The sequence below is a fragment of the Rhinichthys klamathensis genome, unplaced genomic scaffold (assembly GCF_029890125.1).
Source record: "Rhinichthys klamathensis goyatoka isolate OS25496 unplaced genomic scaffold, OSU_Roscu_1.1 h1tg000504l_1, whole genome shotgun sequence".
NCBI lineage: Eukaryota > Metazoa > Chordata > Actinopteri > Cypriniformes > Leuciscidae > Rhinichthys > Rhinichthys klamathensis.
The window spans coordinates 1018359-1035000 of NW_026606985.1; the positions used below are offsets into that span (position 1 = coordinate 1018359).

The 16642-nt window shown below is 36.8% G+C and overlaps 1 protein-coding gene across 1 annotated transcript in view; it reads left to right on the forward strand.

The window, feature by feature from the left end:
• Positions 1 to 1367: 1367 nt before the first annotated feature.
• The window catches only part of gpr37l1a (G protein-coupled receptor 37 like 1a), a 25603-nt gene continuing 10328 nt past the window's right edge, over positions 1368 to 16642 (forward strand). The window contains exon 1 of the mRNA XM_056237966.1: positions 1368 to 1517. Within this exon, the coding sequence (XP_056093941.1) occupies positions 1368 to 1517 (150 nt within the window). The remainder of the gene's footprint in view (positions 1518 to 16642) is intronic.

The following is a 16642-nucleotide window of genomic DNA, read 5'->3' on the forward strand; positions in this document are numbered from 1 at the left end:
CGCTCTCTGATACGTCTCACTGACTGTAAGCTGTTTACATCCAAACACACACTCGTTGATTAGCAAAACACTTCAGCACAGCTCAGCCTCTGAGCGTCTCTGGATCCAGACGCGAGCGGGTCAAAGGTCACGAGTTCGAACTTTAATATTGAGCCATTAAAGTCAGGAGTGATTTCTGTGGAAGAGAGCGGTAAACATGGGCGTAGTGAGAGAGAGAGACGCTACTTACGGTAAAGCTTTATCACGCTGATAAAAGCTAATGGTTCATGTGAGAGCGCGGTCAACACTGCAGCAGGGCATGCTGGGTAATCCACTGCTGGGTGCCACACTGATGTTGTTTTCAATCAAACCGTTGTTTGTCTAAGATATGAATGTTGGTTGATTACCCTTCCCATGATGCACCAGGACGAATCAACATGCACTCGGAACGTGAGACAGCGCTACGTCCCAGTTAGCATACCGCTAGCAGACAACACGTGTGCTAAACGGACACTTTAATAAGACAGTATGTCACATTAGCACATTATTAAGCTGAATCCTGATCAGTGTTACTGTACTAACGTTTACTATCCGTTTATTCATGTTGAACTTTACTATAAAAATGTTAATTTTAAAGATTTAGTCAATTTGTTGAGTGTTTTTGTAACTTTTATTTATTTATTTTGATTTAATCGTTTTTTAAACATGATTATAGTTTGTATTAATATTTTATATATTCTCACTTTTAAAGTTATTTCAGTACATCAAGGTTAAACTAAAAGAAAATGAGTGTTTTATATTTTAATTTAATTTTAAGTAGTGTACCGTTTGCATTAGCATGTTAGCGCTAGCTAAATTAATTCAGCTTTAATGTCAAAATTATGTAACTTTTAGGTTTGCAAACTTAAATTGACACAAAGCGATGTGGGTAATATTAGAGCAAGCAATTAAATACAATTAAAAATCCTGCTTATCATGTTTACTCGAGTACACAACGCAGTGCAGAGAGTGTGTTAGAATGTGTGTGTGTGCGTCAGTGGACATATAACACTAAATACAGGCGTCACAGGTTATTAATTTAAGTTTACACTGAAACACAACAATATAAACACACACACTGCCGGTTAAGACACTCCTACACATGTCACACATTTCATAATAGTGCAGTCATCAGAACAATAAGAGTACGCGGCGACCAAAACCGTGAAACTCGCTGATATTCGAACGTCTTTTCTTGGTTATAAAGTTGCTTTTGCACAGAAATATTAACGTTTCAGCTTTAGATGAGAGGATCGATGTTTGGGACTCTGGGAAAGTGAAAGCGGTTGGATTAATCATTGTCTAGAGTTGATCTGAGGGTTAATTACCAGTTTAACTTCTGAACCAGAATGAGGCCAAGCGCTGACATCACGCGCAGCCAATCACAGCGCAGGATCGCCCAGGCCCCGCCCACTGGGCTCGGTTTACGGGCAGAGCTCACACACTTTCCAGTAAAGCGCCGGAATCCTGGAGCGATGCCAAATACACCTGTTCAACAGGTATGTGTGTCTCACTGCAGGTGTGTGTGAATAGCTGCAAATAAAATGCTACTATTGAATTAAAATAATTAGCTTTAGTTCAAACTAGCCTAATTCCAGCGTGATCCTCCAGATCATCAGACACTGAATCCTCACGCTTATATTTGACTTAAAGCAACTGTTGTATGAAGAGTTGTTACGCGAGTGTGAAGAGCACACGGCATCCCACAATGCAATGCACTTTATTGAGAAAAACAAACAAACATTTTACATTTTTACTTACTAGGAATAAACATCAAAAAACAACTAAATTAAACATAACTGTAAAAGAATATTTAAAAATACTGCTAAGTTAACATTAGTTTGCGCTTATTATTAAAATCACAAAGTTGCATGTTCATATTATTTAACAATGGTACTTGCTGTAAAGTGTTACCTTAAAAATAATTATATTTCTATTTTTATAAATAATTATAATAAGGAATTGTGTTGAATTGTGAATTGTTCTATATTGTACTTCTATGTTGTATTTGCAATTCATTGAAATAAATTCATTATAAGTTCAGGTTAATTTAACCTTTTAGCATTTTTAATAGATTTATTTTTCTTTTTACATATAATGTTGATTTTTTTTTCATTTTATGTTTTAATTTTTGATCATTTTGTTGAGAGTTTATATATTTTTTTATTCATTTTTTAACATAACCATTAGTTTTTATCTATATTTTTTATTATTTCTGTTTTAACTTTAATTTTAGTTCAACTTTAAGTCATTTTGTGGAGTGTTTTTGTCATTTTTATTAGTTTTTTTTTAAATGTGTGCAATAAAGGTTTAAAATATAAATTAAACAGCTTATGACTTGTATACTGTACTTCTTCTACATTGTATATTTGCAATTCATTGAAACAAATTCATTAAAAGGTCAATATTGGCCAACTTCACTTTTTTAGCATTTGTTTTACATGTAATAGCTGATCGTTTATTATGTGCACCTGTTTTAAATCGTTACTAAATGCTAAACTGAGCTCTCCATCACGTCTTCCTGCGCTTGAAGACACACACTAAAGTGAACGCAAACAGTTGAGAGGGTAAAGTGTGTGTATCAGTGTATTGGATCCGTGCATTCGCTCTTAAAGTGACAGCGGCCTAATATTCCTGCCGTCTGTGTTTGCAATGTTAGTCAAACAACAGAAGACAGAAATCCCTCACTGGTCTTCGCTGGATAACTTTGGTAACTTTGATAAAGATGAATCTATATTTACTTTACAGAGTGAAGACTTACATTTGACGACTTTTGATGAAAACCACTGCAATCTAAACCGACCAGAAAAACACACGACAGAACGGCACGGAAAACCAATGATTATCACAATATATGCAGAATTTATTGACACAATAAAAGAGTTATTCGATTCATGTCGGATCAATAATGCCCGAAACATCCTTCGCTTCTGCCAGCGACTCTTGCACAGACATGGCAGCGTTTCAAAACTTCACCGAGTTCAAAGAATCAGGAATTAAAGTCTTTATCTTCAGGGAACAATGTGTAGTTCGCCTGCAGCGACCAAACCGAATGTATCAGTGTCTCTGATTATATAACAAAACCCGGTTGTGTAACTGTAACACACTTTTCATATGAAGTATTAAATAACTCTGAAATGCTGAATCAATAGACGTAGTGTTGGAGATGTAGATGTGTGTGTGGATAGTGACGGCTCACACACACGACCCATCGGGGGAAGTGGGCTTCTGTGGTTTGGGGCCTGTTTACATTATTCTGGTTTCTGTGATGCCTATCTGTCGCCGTGCGGGTGAAGACTGGTTTAACTGGAGTTAACCGGCTCCAGAACGACCATTCACTCGTCTGCCAGGAAACATAATACTACATGAACTTCAGGTATGAAAAATGAGACTCATTATGATTACAATAGATTAAACCAGCTAGTCATTAAAGGGTCAGAGGTCACGCTGTCACGCTGCAGCGCACATCACGTTTCAACAGAATTAATCAGCTCATTCATTTAATTAGAAGAAAGCACAAACACATCTTAATTACATGCTAAATTATTGTAATTTAGATAGATCATTTGCCACTACCACTCAGAATGCCTTTGTAACTGCACAGCAACACCTTGGCAACCACTCAGATGCCAAAACAACTGCATAGCAACATGCATGGTACCACTCAAAATGCCTTGTTAACTGCATAGCAACGCCCTGGCAACCACTCAGATGCCAAAACAACTGCATAGCAACATGCATGGTACCACTCAAAATGCCTTGTTAACTGCATAGCAACGCCCTGGCAACCACTCAGATGCCAAAACAACTGCATAGCAACATGCATAGTACCACTCAGAATGCCTTGGTAACTGCATAGCAAGGCCCTTGCAACCACTCAGATGCCCAAACAACTGCATAGCAACATGCGTAGTACCACTCAGAATGCCTTTGTAACTGCACAGCAACACCTTGGCAACCACTCAAACGCAATAGAAACTGCAAAGCAACATGCAAACTAGTACCATTCAGAATGCCTTTACAACTGCATAGCAACATGCATGGTACCACTCAAAATGCCTTGTTAACTGCATAGCAACGCCCTGGCAACCACTCAGATGCCTTTACAACTGCATAGCAACATGCATGGTACCACTCAAAATGCCTTGTTAACTGCATAGCAACGCCCTGGCAACCACTCAGATGCCAAAACAACTGCATAGCAACATGCATAGTACCACTCAGAATGCCTTGGTAACTGCATAGCAAGGCCCTGGCAACCACTCAGATGCCCAAACAACTGCATAGCAACATGCATAGTACCACTCAGAATGCCTTTATAACTGCATAGCAGCGCCCTGGCAACCACTCAGATGCCCAAACAACTGCATAGCAACATGCATAGTACCACTCAGAATGCCTTGGTAACTGCATAGCAAGGCCCTGGCAACCACTCAGATGCCAAAACAACTGCATAGCAACATGCCAACTACCATTCAGAATGCCTTTATAACTGCATAGCAACACCCTGGCAACTACTCAGATGCCCAAACAACTGCATAGCAACATGCATAGTACCACTCAGAATGCCTTGGTAACTGCATAGCAAGGCCCTGGCAACCACTCAGATGCCCAAACGTCTGCAAAGCAACATCCCAACTACTATTCAGAATGCCTTTATAACTGCATAGCAACGCCCTGGCAACTACTCAGATGCCCAAACAACTGCATAACAACATGCATAGTACCACATGCCTTTATAACTGCATAGCAGCGCCCTGGCAACCACTCAGATGCCCAAACAACTACATAGCTACATGCATAGTACCACTCAGAATGCCTTGGTAACTGCATAGCAACGCCCTTGCAACCACTCAGATGGCCTAGAAACTGCATAGCAAAATAGCAAGTACCACTCAGAATGCCTATGTAACTGTATAGCAACACCTTGAAAACCCCTCAGGCAAAGAAACATGGCAACGACTATTTATCAACTGCATAGAAATGCCATAGCAACCGCATTGCAACACAACAACAATCATTCAGAACACCTTAGCAATTACATAGCAACACCCTGGCAACCACTCATAATGCCTTAGCAAATGGAAGTCAACATACTTTGCGAGCACTCTGAATGCCCTAGCAACAACAAAGAAACATGGCAACCACTCAGCGTATTTAGCAAATGCATATCAACATGCTTAGGACTAGCTTTTAGAAGTCATAGTAACTGCGTAGCAACATACTTTGCAACCATTTAGAATGATTTGGCAACAACAACAACAAAAACACACCAACAGCTTGGCAACTGTGCAGAACTGCATAGCAACGAGTCTAAAGACCTTAGTAACAGCATGGTAACATCTTGGCAACCATTCAGACCACCCTGAACGATTAACAACCATTCAGAACACCTTAGCAACGGTTTTGAAAGCTGAACAGAACTAATCCTGTAAATCTCTGATTGCTCAGTTCAGAATCACGGATTTAATTTTAGTAATGAATGTAATGCTGTATTTCCTGACGGAGTGAGTGTCAGTGCATCATCAGATCGTCATCTTCATCATCAGATCGTCATCTTCATCATCATCTTCTTCATCACATTGATCGTAAGCGCCTGATCTTATGCAAAGAAACTCAAGAGAACCGGCACGTCCGGTCAAACCTGAACTCAAGAATGAAAGCGGTTGGTTTGACAATAGCAGCTCGACTCTCACTCACACACACACACTCCTGACACAGTTTCACCACAGCTCTCGGTCTCAGGGTTATCATGTTCTTCTGTCTGAGGCCCGTCGGGTCAGAAACGGCGCGAGACTTCAGGCCTGAAGTGAAAAGTGAAAAACTTTCGAAATCAAACCAGTCACTCACAGACTTCAGTCTGAAATGAGACAAACTCCACCAGTGAAACTCCAGCAGAGGCTGAGATGATGTTCAGAGTTCCTGCGGTTTCAGAAGCGCTTACTGAACTCAGGCTGGTGCTTTGCTGGCCTCTAGTGGTGATGAACGGAACCATTATCCTGTCTGTGAAGCAGCGTAGGCCTGAGTCCCCCTGTAGTCGATCATTTTATCCCTTAAAACTCATCTTTGGTCACCAAAATTACATATTTAAACGTTTTTTCCTTGAAAATTTTTTATTCACGCCTTAAAATGTCTTGAATGTAACTCGACACCCTTGCCTCATTTAGTATGCGCGGTTCTATGAATATGTAAATTAGCCGTCTAAGTTAGGATTTACCACGGTGACCTGATTGAGACTGTCTGGTTCACTTTAAGGAGGAAATACTCAGCAATGCTGTCGACTTATGAATTTACACATGGTTTGTATTAAAGTATATTAAAACACCACATAGAAACATAAACAACATTACAGTTTTTCTCAGTCGCTTTGGTGCATTTCTCACATCACTATTTACATTTGCACAACAGTTAGTTCAACCTCCACAACATTTAGTCATTTGTGCACATCATAGTAGCAATTTCTCATTCCTTCCAACAAACTGCAAATGCTCTTGGACATGCATCAGTTGCTTTCATACAACTCTCTGCTGTTTTATAACATTATCATTTGCTCATGTCATGTTAGTCAAAATTAACTATACTTGTGAATGCTGAATAGTCATTCCATATAAAACGAATAGTCCTCATTTCATTGCTTGAGTCATCACATACACAAATGTTGAACTAGTTGTCGAAATCTGTCAAGCTAATTTTACTATTTTTGTTATCTTTTAAAAAAAAAATATTTTTTTATCCTAAATTGAACAATTTCTCTCAGGTGAACCTCAGCTTTCACTGATGAGAAGGGGTGTGCATGAGTGATTTACAGTACTATGTATGTTGTATGTTCAGTTCCAATATGTACTGCAATATTGTTCACAGTTGTGCACAGCTCGACCCAAAGGGAGTTTATGTTTGTTGTAAATAAGGGTGTATTTTTTATTTTACACAATGCTGTGAACAAATTAGATTTGCAAAGAGCATATGCAGTAAACATGTGAAACATACATATCCAGTGTCTTGTACTCAGTTACCTCACTACAGTAAATACAGTAATGTGTAACTTTACTGTAGTTTTCAAATGGCTGTGCAAATAGTATATAGTGCTGTCTTGAGTAGTGTCACCAAGATCTGACTTTTTTGCATTGGAAAACATTTACAGAGTAAACTGTCATAATGAAAACATGACAAAGCCATTTGACTATCTTGTTCATAAACAATGGTGTCAGGACTTTCCATCTTGATGACACGGACACTTTCATTGACATGAATACTTGCTTTGAGGAACGAGATATCCATTTTGAGCAAGTGACACGCTTTTGCAGGTTATCAACTAGGTTTTGTAGTTTGTACTAACTGTTTTGAGAACTGCATTAACTGTTGTGCAAATGTAAATAGTGATGTGAGAAATGCACCAAAGCGACTGTAAGTGTAAAAGCTGGATTTTCACCACAGGCAGACTTTAAGACTTTATTATTGCAGATTTATTTCATGAGATCGATCTTTAATAGTCTGTTTTGAGCGCTTTCTGTGCTGATTGCGAGAGGAAATCTGTGGAAACTTGCGAAATCATCGTCAGACTAGTCGAAGTTTCTCATGAAAGAAAACTAAACCTGTGTGTGGAAACTCGTGTGTGTTTGTAAAGACGGTAAATATAGAAGAACTTGATACCTTATTACTCAATGACAGACGAACAATGGCTCTCCTGCACGCCACGGGTTATTTCAAGAACACGCGGGATATAAATAGCTCAAACTGGACAGACAATAGATGACGAAAGACTGGGAATTTTCTTTCTAATTGTATGAAAGTTTATCAGCGCGTTTGTGTTGCAACATAATTATTGTGTCTGAAGAGGGTAAAGAAATACTGAGGTCATGACCGATGACTATCTGTACATGTGATCAGACAGATAGATAGATAGATAGACAGACAGAAAGATAGACAGAATGATAAACAGACAGATAGACAGAAAGATAGACAAAAAGATAGACAGACAGATAGACAGACAGACAGATAGACAGAAAGATAGACAGAAAGATAGACAGAAAGATAGACAGAAAGATAGACAGACAGATAGACAGACAGATAGACAGACAGATAGACAGAAAGATAGACAGAAAGATAGACAGAAAGATAGACAGAAAGATAGACAGACAGATAGACAGACAGATAGACAGACAGATAGATAGACAGACAGACAGACAGACAGAAAGATAGACAGAATGATAAACAGACAGATAGACAGAAAGATAGACAAAAAGATAGACAGACAGATAGACAGACAGACAGATAGACAGAAAGATAGACAGAAAGATAGACAGAAAGATAGACAGAAAGATAGACAGAAAGATAGACAGACAGATAGACAGACAGATAGACAGACAGATAGACAGAAAGATAGACAGACAGATAGACAGACAGATAGACAGACAGATAGACAGAAAGATAGACAGACAGATAGACAGACAGATAGAAAGATAGACAGAAAGATAGACAGAATGATAAACAGACAGATAGACAGAAAGATAGACAGAAAGATAGACAGACAGATAGACAGAAAGATAGACAGAAAGATAGACAGAAAGATAGACAGAAAGATAGACAGACAGATAGACAGACAGATAGACAGAAAGATAGACAGAAAGATAGACAGACAGATAGACAGACAGATAGACAGAAAGATAGACAGAAAGATAGACAGACAGATAGACAGAAAGATAGACAGACAGATAGACAGAAAGATAGACAGATAGACAGAAAGATAGACAGAAAGATAGACAGACAGATAGACAGAAAGATAGACAGATAGACAGATAGACAAAAAAATAGACAGAAAGATAGACAGACAGATAGACAGACAGATAGACAGACAGATAGAAAGATAGACAGAAAGATAGACAGAATGATAAACAGACAGATAGACAGAAAGATAGACAGAAAGATAGACAGACAGATAGACAGAAAGATAGACAGAAAGATAGACAGAAAGATAGACAGAAAGATAGACAGACAGATAGACAGACAGATAGACAGAAAGATAGACAGAAAGATAGACAGACAGATAGACAGACAGATAGACAGAAAGATAGACAGAAAGATAGACAGACAGATAGACAGAAAGATAGACAGACAGATAGACAGAAAGATAGACAGATAGACAGAAAGATAGACAGAAAGATAGACAGACAGATAGACAGAAAGATAGACAGATAGACAGATAGACAAAAAAATAGACAGAAAGATAGACAGACAGATAGACAGACAGATAGATAGACAGAAAGATAGACAGACAGATAGATAGATAGACAGAAAGATAGACAGATAGATAGACAGAAAGATAGACAGACAGATAGACAGAAAGATAGACAGATAGACAGAAAGATAGACAGAAAGATAGACAGACAGATAGACAGACAGACAGATAGACAGAAAGATAGACAGAAAGATAGACAGAAAGATAGACAGACAGATAGACAGAAAGATAGACAGATAGACAGAAAGATAGACAGAAAGATAGACAGACAGATAGACAGAAAGATAGACAGATAGACAAAAAAATAGACAGAAAGATAGACAGACAGATAGACAGAAAGATAGACAGACAGATAGATAGACAGAAAGATAGATAGACAGATAGATAGATAGACAGAAAGATAGACAGACAGATAGATAGACAGAAAGATAGATAGACAGATAGATAGATAGACAGAAAGATAGACAGACAGATAGACAGAAAGATAGACAGATAGATAGACAGAAAGATAGACAGAAAGATAGACTGATAGACAGAAAGATTGACAGACAGATAGACAGAAAGATAGACAGACAGAAAGATAGACAGACAGATAGATAGACAGACAGATAGATAGACAGACAGATAGACAGATAGACAGATAGAAAGATAGACAGAAAGATAGACAGAAAGATAGATAGATAGACAGATAGATAGACAGAAAGATAGACAGATAGACAGACAGAAAGATAGACAGACAGATAGAAAGAAAGATAGACAGAAAGATAGACAGACAGACAGATAGACAGACAGATAGACAGACAGACAGAAAGATAGACAGAAAGATAAACAGACAGATAGACAGAAAGATAGACAGAAAGATAGACAGACAGATAGACAGACTGATAGACAGAAAGATAGACAGAAAGATAGACAGAAAGATAGACAGACAGATAGACAGAAAGATAGACAGAAAGATAGACAGAAAGATAGACAGACAGATAGACAGAAAGATAGACAGACAGATAGACAGAAAGATAGACAGATAGACAGATACAGAAAGATAGACAGATAGACAAAAAAATTGACAGAAAGATAGACAGACAGATAGACAGACAGATAGATAGACAGACAGATAGATAGATAGACAGAAAGATAGACAGACAGATAGACAGACAGACAGATAGATAGATAGACAGAAAGATAGAAAAATAGACAGACAGATAGAAAGAAAGATAGACAGATAGATAGACAGAAAGATAGACAGACAGATAGACAGAAAGATAGACAGATAGACAGAAAGATAGATAGACAGATAGATAGATAGACAGAAAGATAGACAGACAGATAGACAGAAAGATAGACAGAAAGATAGATAGACAGAAAGATAGACAGATAGACAGAAAGATAGACAGAAAGATTGACAGACAGATAGACAGAAAGATAGACAGATAGAAAGATAGATAGACAGAAAGATAGACAGATAGACAGAAAGATAGACAGAAAGATTGACAGACAGATAGACAGAAAGATAGACAGATAGAAAGATAGACAGATAGAAAGATAGACAGATAGATAGACAGAAAGATAGACAGACAGATAGACAGAAAGATAGACAGATAGACAGAAAGATAGATAGACAGATAGATAGATAGACAGATAGATAGACAGAAAGATAGACAGACAGATAGACAGAAAGATAGACAGATAGACAGAAAGATAGATAGACAGATAGATAGATAGAAAGAAAGATAGACAGATAGATAGACAGAAAGATAGACAGAAAGATAGATAGACAGAAAGATAGACAGATAGACAGAAAGATAGACAGAAAGATTGACAGACAGATAGACAGAAAGATAGACAGATAGAAAGATAGACAGATAGATAGACAGAAAGATAGACAGAAAGATAGATAGATAGACAGATAGATAGACAGATAGATAGACAGAAAGATAGACAGACAGAAAGATAGACAGACAGATAGAAAGAAAGATAGACAGAAAGATAGACAGACAGAAAGATAGACAGATAGAAATAAATATAGACAGATAGATAGACAGAAAGAGAGACAGAAAGATAGATAGATAGACAGAAAGATAGACAGACAGATAGACAGACAGATAGACAGACAGACAGAAAGATAGACAGAAAGATAAACAGACAGATAGACAGAAAGATAGACAGCGGATAGAGATAGACAGACAGATAGACAGAAAGATAGACAGAAAGATAGACAGAAAGATAGACAGAAAGATAGACAGACAGATAGACAGAAAGATAGACAGACAGATAGACAGAAAGATAGACAGATAGACAGAAAGATAGACAGAAAGATAGACAGACAGACAGATAGACAGAAAGATAGACAGATAGACAGAAAGATAGACAGATAGACAAAAAAATAGACAGAAAGATAGACAGACAGATAGACAGACAGATAGATAGACAGAAAGATAGACAGACAGATAGATAGATAGACAGAAAGATAGACAGACAGATAGACAGAAAAATAGACAGACAGATAGAAAGAAAGATAGACAGATAGATAGACAGAAAGATAGGCAGACAGATAGACAGAAAGATAGACAGATAGACAGAAAGATAGACAGAAAGATAGACAGATAGACAGAAAGATAGACAGACAGATAGACAGAAAGATAGACAGACAGATAGATAGACAGAAAGATAGATAGATAGACAGAAAGATAGACAGACAGATAGACAGAAAGATAGACAGACAGATAGAAAGAAAGATAGACAGATAGATAGAAAGATAGATAGATAGACAGAAAGATAGACAGATAGACAGAAAGATTGACAGACAGATAGACAGAAAGATAGACAGATAGACAGAAAGATAGACAGACAGATAGATAGACAGACAGATAGACAGATAGACAGATAGAAAGATAGACAGATAGATAGACAGAAAGATAGACAGAAAGATAGACAGATAGACAGAAAGATAGACAGACAGATAGACAGAAAGATAGACAGACAGATAGACAGAAAGATAGACAGAAAGATAGACAGACAGATAGATAGACAGAAAGATAGATAGATAGACAGAAAGATAGACAGACAGATAGACAGAAAGATAGACAGATAGATAGACAGAAAGATAGACAGATAGATAGATAGATCGACAGAAAGATAGACAGATAGATAGACAGAAAGATAGACAGAAAGATAGATAGATAGACAGATAGATAGATAGAAAGATAGACAGACAGAAAGATAGACAGACAGAAAGACAGACAGACAGAAAGATAGACAGATAGAAAGAAAGATAGACAGATAGATAGACAGCAAGATATACAGACAGAAAGATAGACAGACAGAAAGACAGACAGAAAGATAGACAGACAGACAGAAAGATAGACAGATAGATAGAAAGAAAGATAGACAGAAAGATAGAGAGATAGACAGATAGATAGACAGAACGATAGACAGAGAGAAAGAAAGATAGACAAATAGATAGACAGAAAGATAGACAGAAAGATAGACAGATAGATAGACAGAAAGATAGACAGAAAGATAGATAGATAGACAGAAAGATAGACAGAAAGATAGACAGAAAGATTGACAGACAGATAGACAGAAAGATAGACAGATAGACAGAAAGATAGACAGAAAGATAGACAGATAGACAGATAGAAAGATAGACAGATAGATAGACAGACAGATAGAAAGAAAGATAGACAGAAAGATAGACAGAAAGATAGACAGAAAGATAGACAGATAGACAGAAAGATAGACAGAAAGATAGACAGAAAGATAGACAGATAGACAGAAAGATAGACAGAAAGATAGACAGAAAGATAGACAGATAGACAGACAGAAAGATAGACAGACAGATAGAAAGAAAGATAGACAGAAAGAAAGATAGACAGACAGAAAGATAGACAGACAGATAGAAATAAAGATAGACAGATAGATAGACAGAAAGAGAGACAGAAAGATAGATAGATAGACAGAAAGATAGATAGACGGATAGACAGAAAGATAGACAGAAAGATAGACAGACAGATAGACAGAAAGATAGATAGACAGAAAGATAGACAGACAGATAGATAGATAGATAGACAGAAAGATAGACAGACAGATAGACAGAAAGATAGACAGATAGACAGAAAGATAGACAGACAGATAGATAGACAGATAGATAGACAGACAGATAGATAGACAGACAGATAGACAGACAGAAAGATAGACAGATAGATAGACAGATAGACAGACAGAAAGATAGACAGATAGATAGACAGAAAGATAGACAGAAAGATAGATAGATAGACAGAAAGATAGACAGATAGATAGACAGAAAGATAGACAGAAAGATAGATAGATAGACAGACAGAAAGATAGACAGACAGAAAGACAGACAGAAAGATAGACAGATAGAAAGAAAGATAGACAGATAGATAGACAGAAAGATAGACAGACAGAAAGATAGACAGACAGATAGACAGATAGACAGACAGAAAGATAGACAGATAGATAGACAGAAAGATAGACAGAAAGATAGATAGATAGACAGAAAGATAGACAGATAGATAGACAGAAAGATAGACAGAAAGATAGATAGATAGACAGAAAGATAGACAGACAGAAAGACAGACAGAAAGACAGACAGAAAGACAGACAGATAGAAAGAAAGATAGACAGATAGATAGACAGAAAGATAGACAGACAGAAAGATAGACAGACAGATAGAAAGAAAGATAGACAGAAAGATAGACAGAAAGATAGATAGATAGACAGAAAGATAGATAGATAGACAGAAAGATAGACAGATAGATAGACAGAAAGATAGACAGAAAGATAGATAGATAGACAGATAGATAGATAGAAAGACAGAAAGATAGACAGACAGAAAGACAGACAGACAGAAAGATAGACAGATAGAAAGAAAGATAGACAGATAGATAGACAGAAAGATAGATAGATAGATAGAAAGATAGACAGACAGAAAGATAGACAGACAGAAAGACAGACAGACAGAAAGAAAGATAGACAGATAGATAGACAGAAAGATATACAGACAGAAAGACAGACAGAAAGAAAGATAGACAGATAGAAAGAAAGATAGACAGAGAGATAGAAAGATAGACAGACAGATAGACAGATAGAAAGAAAGATAGACAGATAGATAGACAGAAAGATAGACAGATAGAAAGAAAGATAGACAGAAAGATAGACAGATAGAAAGAAAGATAGACAGATAGACAGACAGAAAGATAGACAGACAGATAGAAAGAAAGATAGACAGAAAGAAAGATAGACAGACAGAAAGATAGACAGACAGATAGAAATAAAGATAGACAGATAGATAGACAGAAAGAGAGACAGAAAGATAGATAGATAGACAGAAAGATAGATAGACGGATAGACAGAAAGATAGACAGAAAGATAGACAGACAGATAGACAGAAAGATAGATAGACAGAAAGATAGACAGACAGATAGATAGATAGATAGACAGAAAGATAGACAGACAGATAGACAGAAAGATAGAAAGATAGACAGATAGACAGAAAGATAGACAGACAGATAGATAGACAGACAGATAGACAGATAGATAGACAGACAGATAGATAGACAGACAGATAGACAGACAGAAAGATAGACAGATAGATAGACAGATAGACAGACAGAAAGATAGACAGATAGATAGACAGAAAGATAGACAGAAAGATAGATAGATAGACAGAAAGATAGACAGATAGATAGACAGAAAGATAGACAGAAAGATAGATAGATAGACAGAAAGATAGACAGACAGAAAGACAGACAGAAAGATAGACAGATAGAAAGAAAGATAGACAGATAGATAGACAGAAAGATAGACAGACAGAAAGATAGACAGATAGATAGACAGATAGACAGACAGAAAGATAGACAGATAGATAGACAGAAAGATAGACAGAAAGATAGATAGATAGACAGAAAGATAGACAGATAGATAGACAGAAAGATAGACAGAAAGATAGATAGATAGACAGAAAGATAGACAGACAGAAAGACAGACAGAAAGACAGACAGAAAGATAGACAGATAGAAAGAAAGATAGACAGATAGATAGACAGAAAGATAGACAGACAGAAAGATAGACAGACAGATAGAAAGAAAGATAGACAGAAAGATAGACAGAAAGATAGATAGATAGACAGAAAGATAGATAGATAGACAGAAAGATAGACAGATAGATAGACAGAAAGATAGACAGAAAGATAGATAGATAGACAGATAGATAGATAGAAAGACAGAAAGATAGACAGACAGAAAGACAGACAGACAGAAAGATAGACAGATAGAAAGAAAGATAGACAGATAGATAGACAGAAAGATAGATAGATAGAAAGATAGACAGACAGAAAGACAGACAGACAGAAAGAAAGATAGACAGATAGATAGACAGAAAGATATACAGACAGAAAGACAGACAGAAAGAAAGACAGACAGACAGAAAGACAGAAAGAAAGATAGACAGAAAGAAAGACAGACAGACAGAAAGACAGAAAGATAGACAGACAGAAAGACAGACAGAAAGATAGACAGAAAGATAGACAGATAGATAGAAAGAAAGATAGACAGAAAGATAGAGAGATAGACAGATAGATAGACAGAACGATAGACAGAGAGAAAGAAAGATAGACAAATAGATAGACAGAAAGATAGACAGAAAGATAGACAGACAGAAAGAAAGATAGACAGATAGAAAGATAGACAGATAGAAAGATAGACAGAAAGATAGATAGATAGACAGATAGATAGACAGAAAGATAGACAGACAGAAAGAAAGATAGACAAATAGATAGACAGAAAGATAGACAGACAGAAAGACAGACAGAAAGATAGATAGACAGAAAGATAGACAGACAGAAAGAAAGATAGACAAATAGATAGACAGAAAGATAGACAGAAAGATAGACAGAAAGATAGATAGATAGACAGACAGACAGAAAGATAGACAGACAGAAAGACAGACAGACAGAAAGAAAGATAGACAAATAGATAGACAGAAAGATACAGACAGAAAGAAAGATAGACAAATAGATAGACAAATAGATAGACAAATAGATAGACAGAAAGATAGACAGACAGAAAGATAGACAGACAGAAAGAAAGATAGAAAGATAGATAGACAGAAAGATAGACAGACAGAAAGATAGATAGATAGACAGAGAGACAGAAAGATAGACAGACAGAAAGACAGACAGAAAGAAAGATAGACAAATAGATAGACAGAAAGATAGACAGAAAGATAGATAGACAAATAGATAGACAGAAAGATAGACAGAAAGATAGACAGAAAGATAGACAGAAAGATAGACAGACAGAAAGATAGACAGATAGACAGACGGAAAGAGACAGACAGAAAGATAGACAGATAGACAGACGGAAAGAG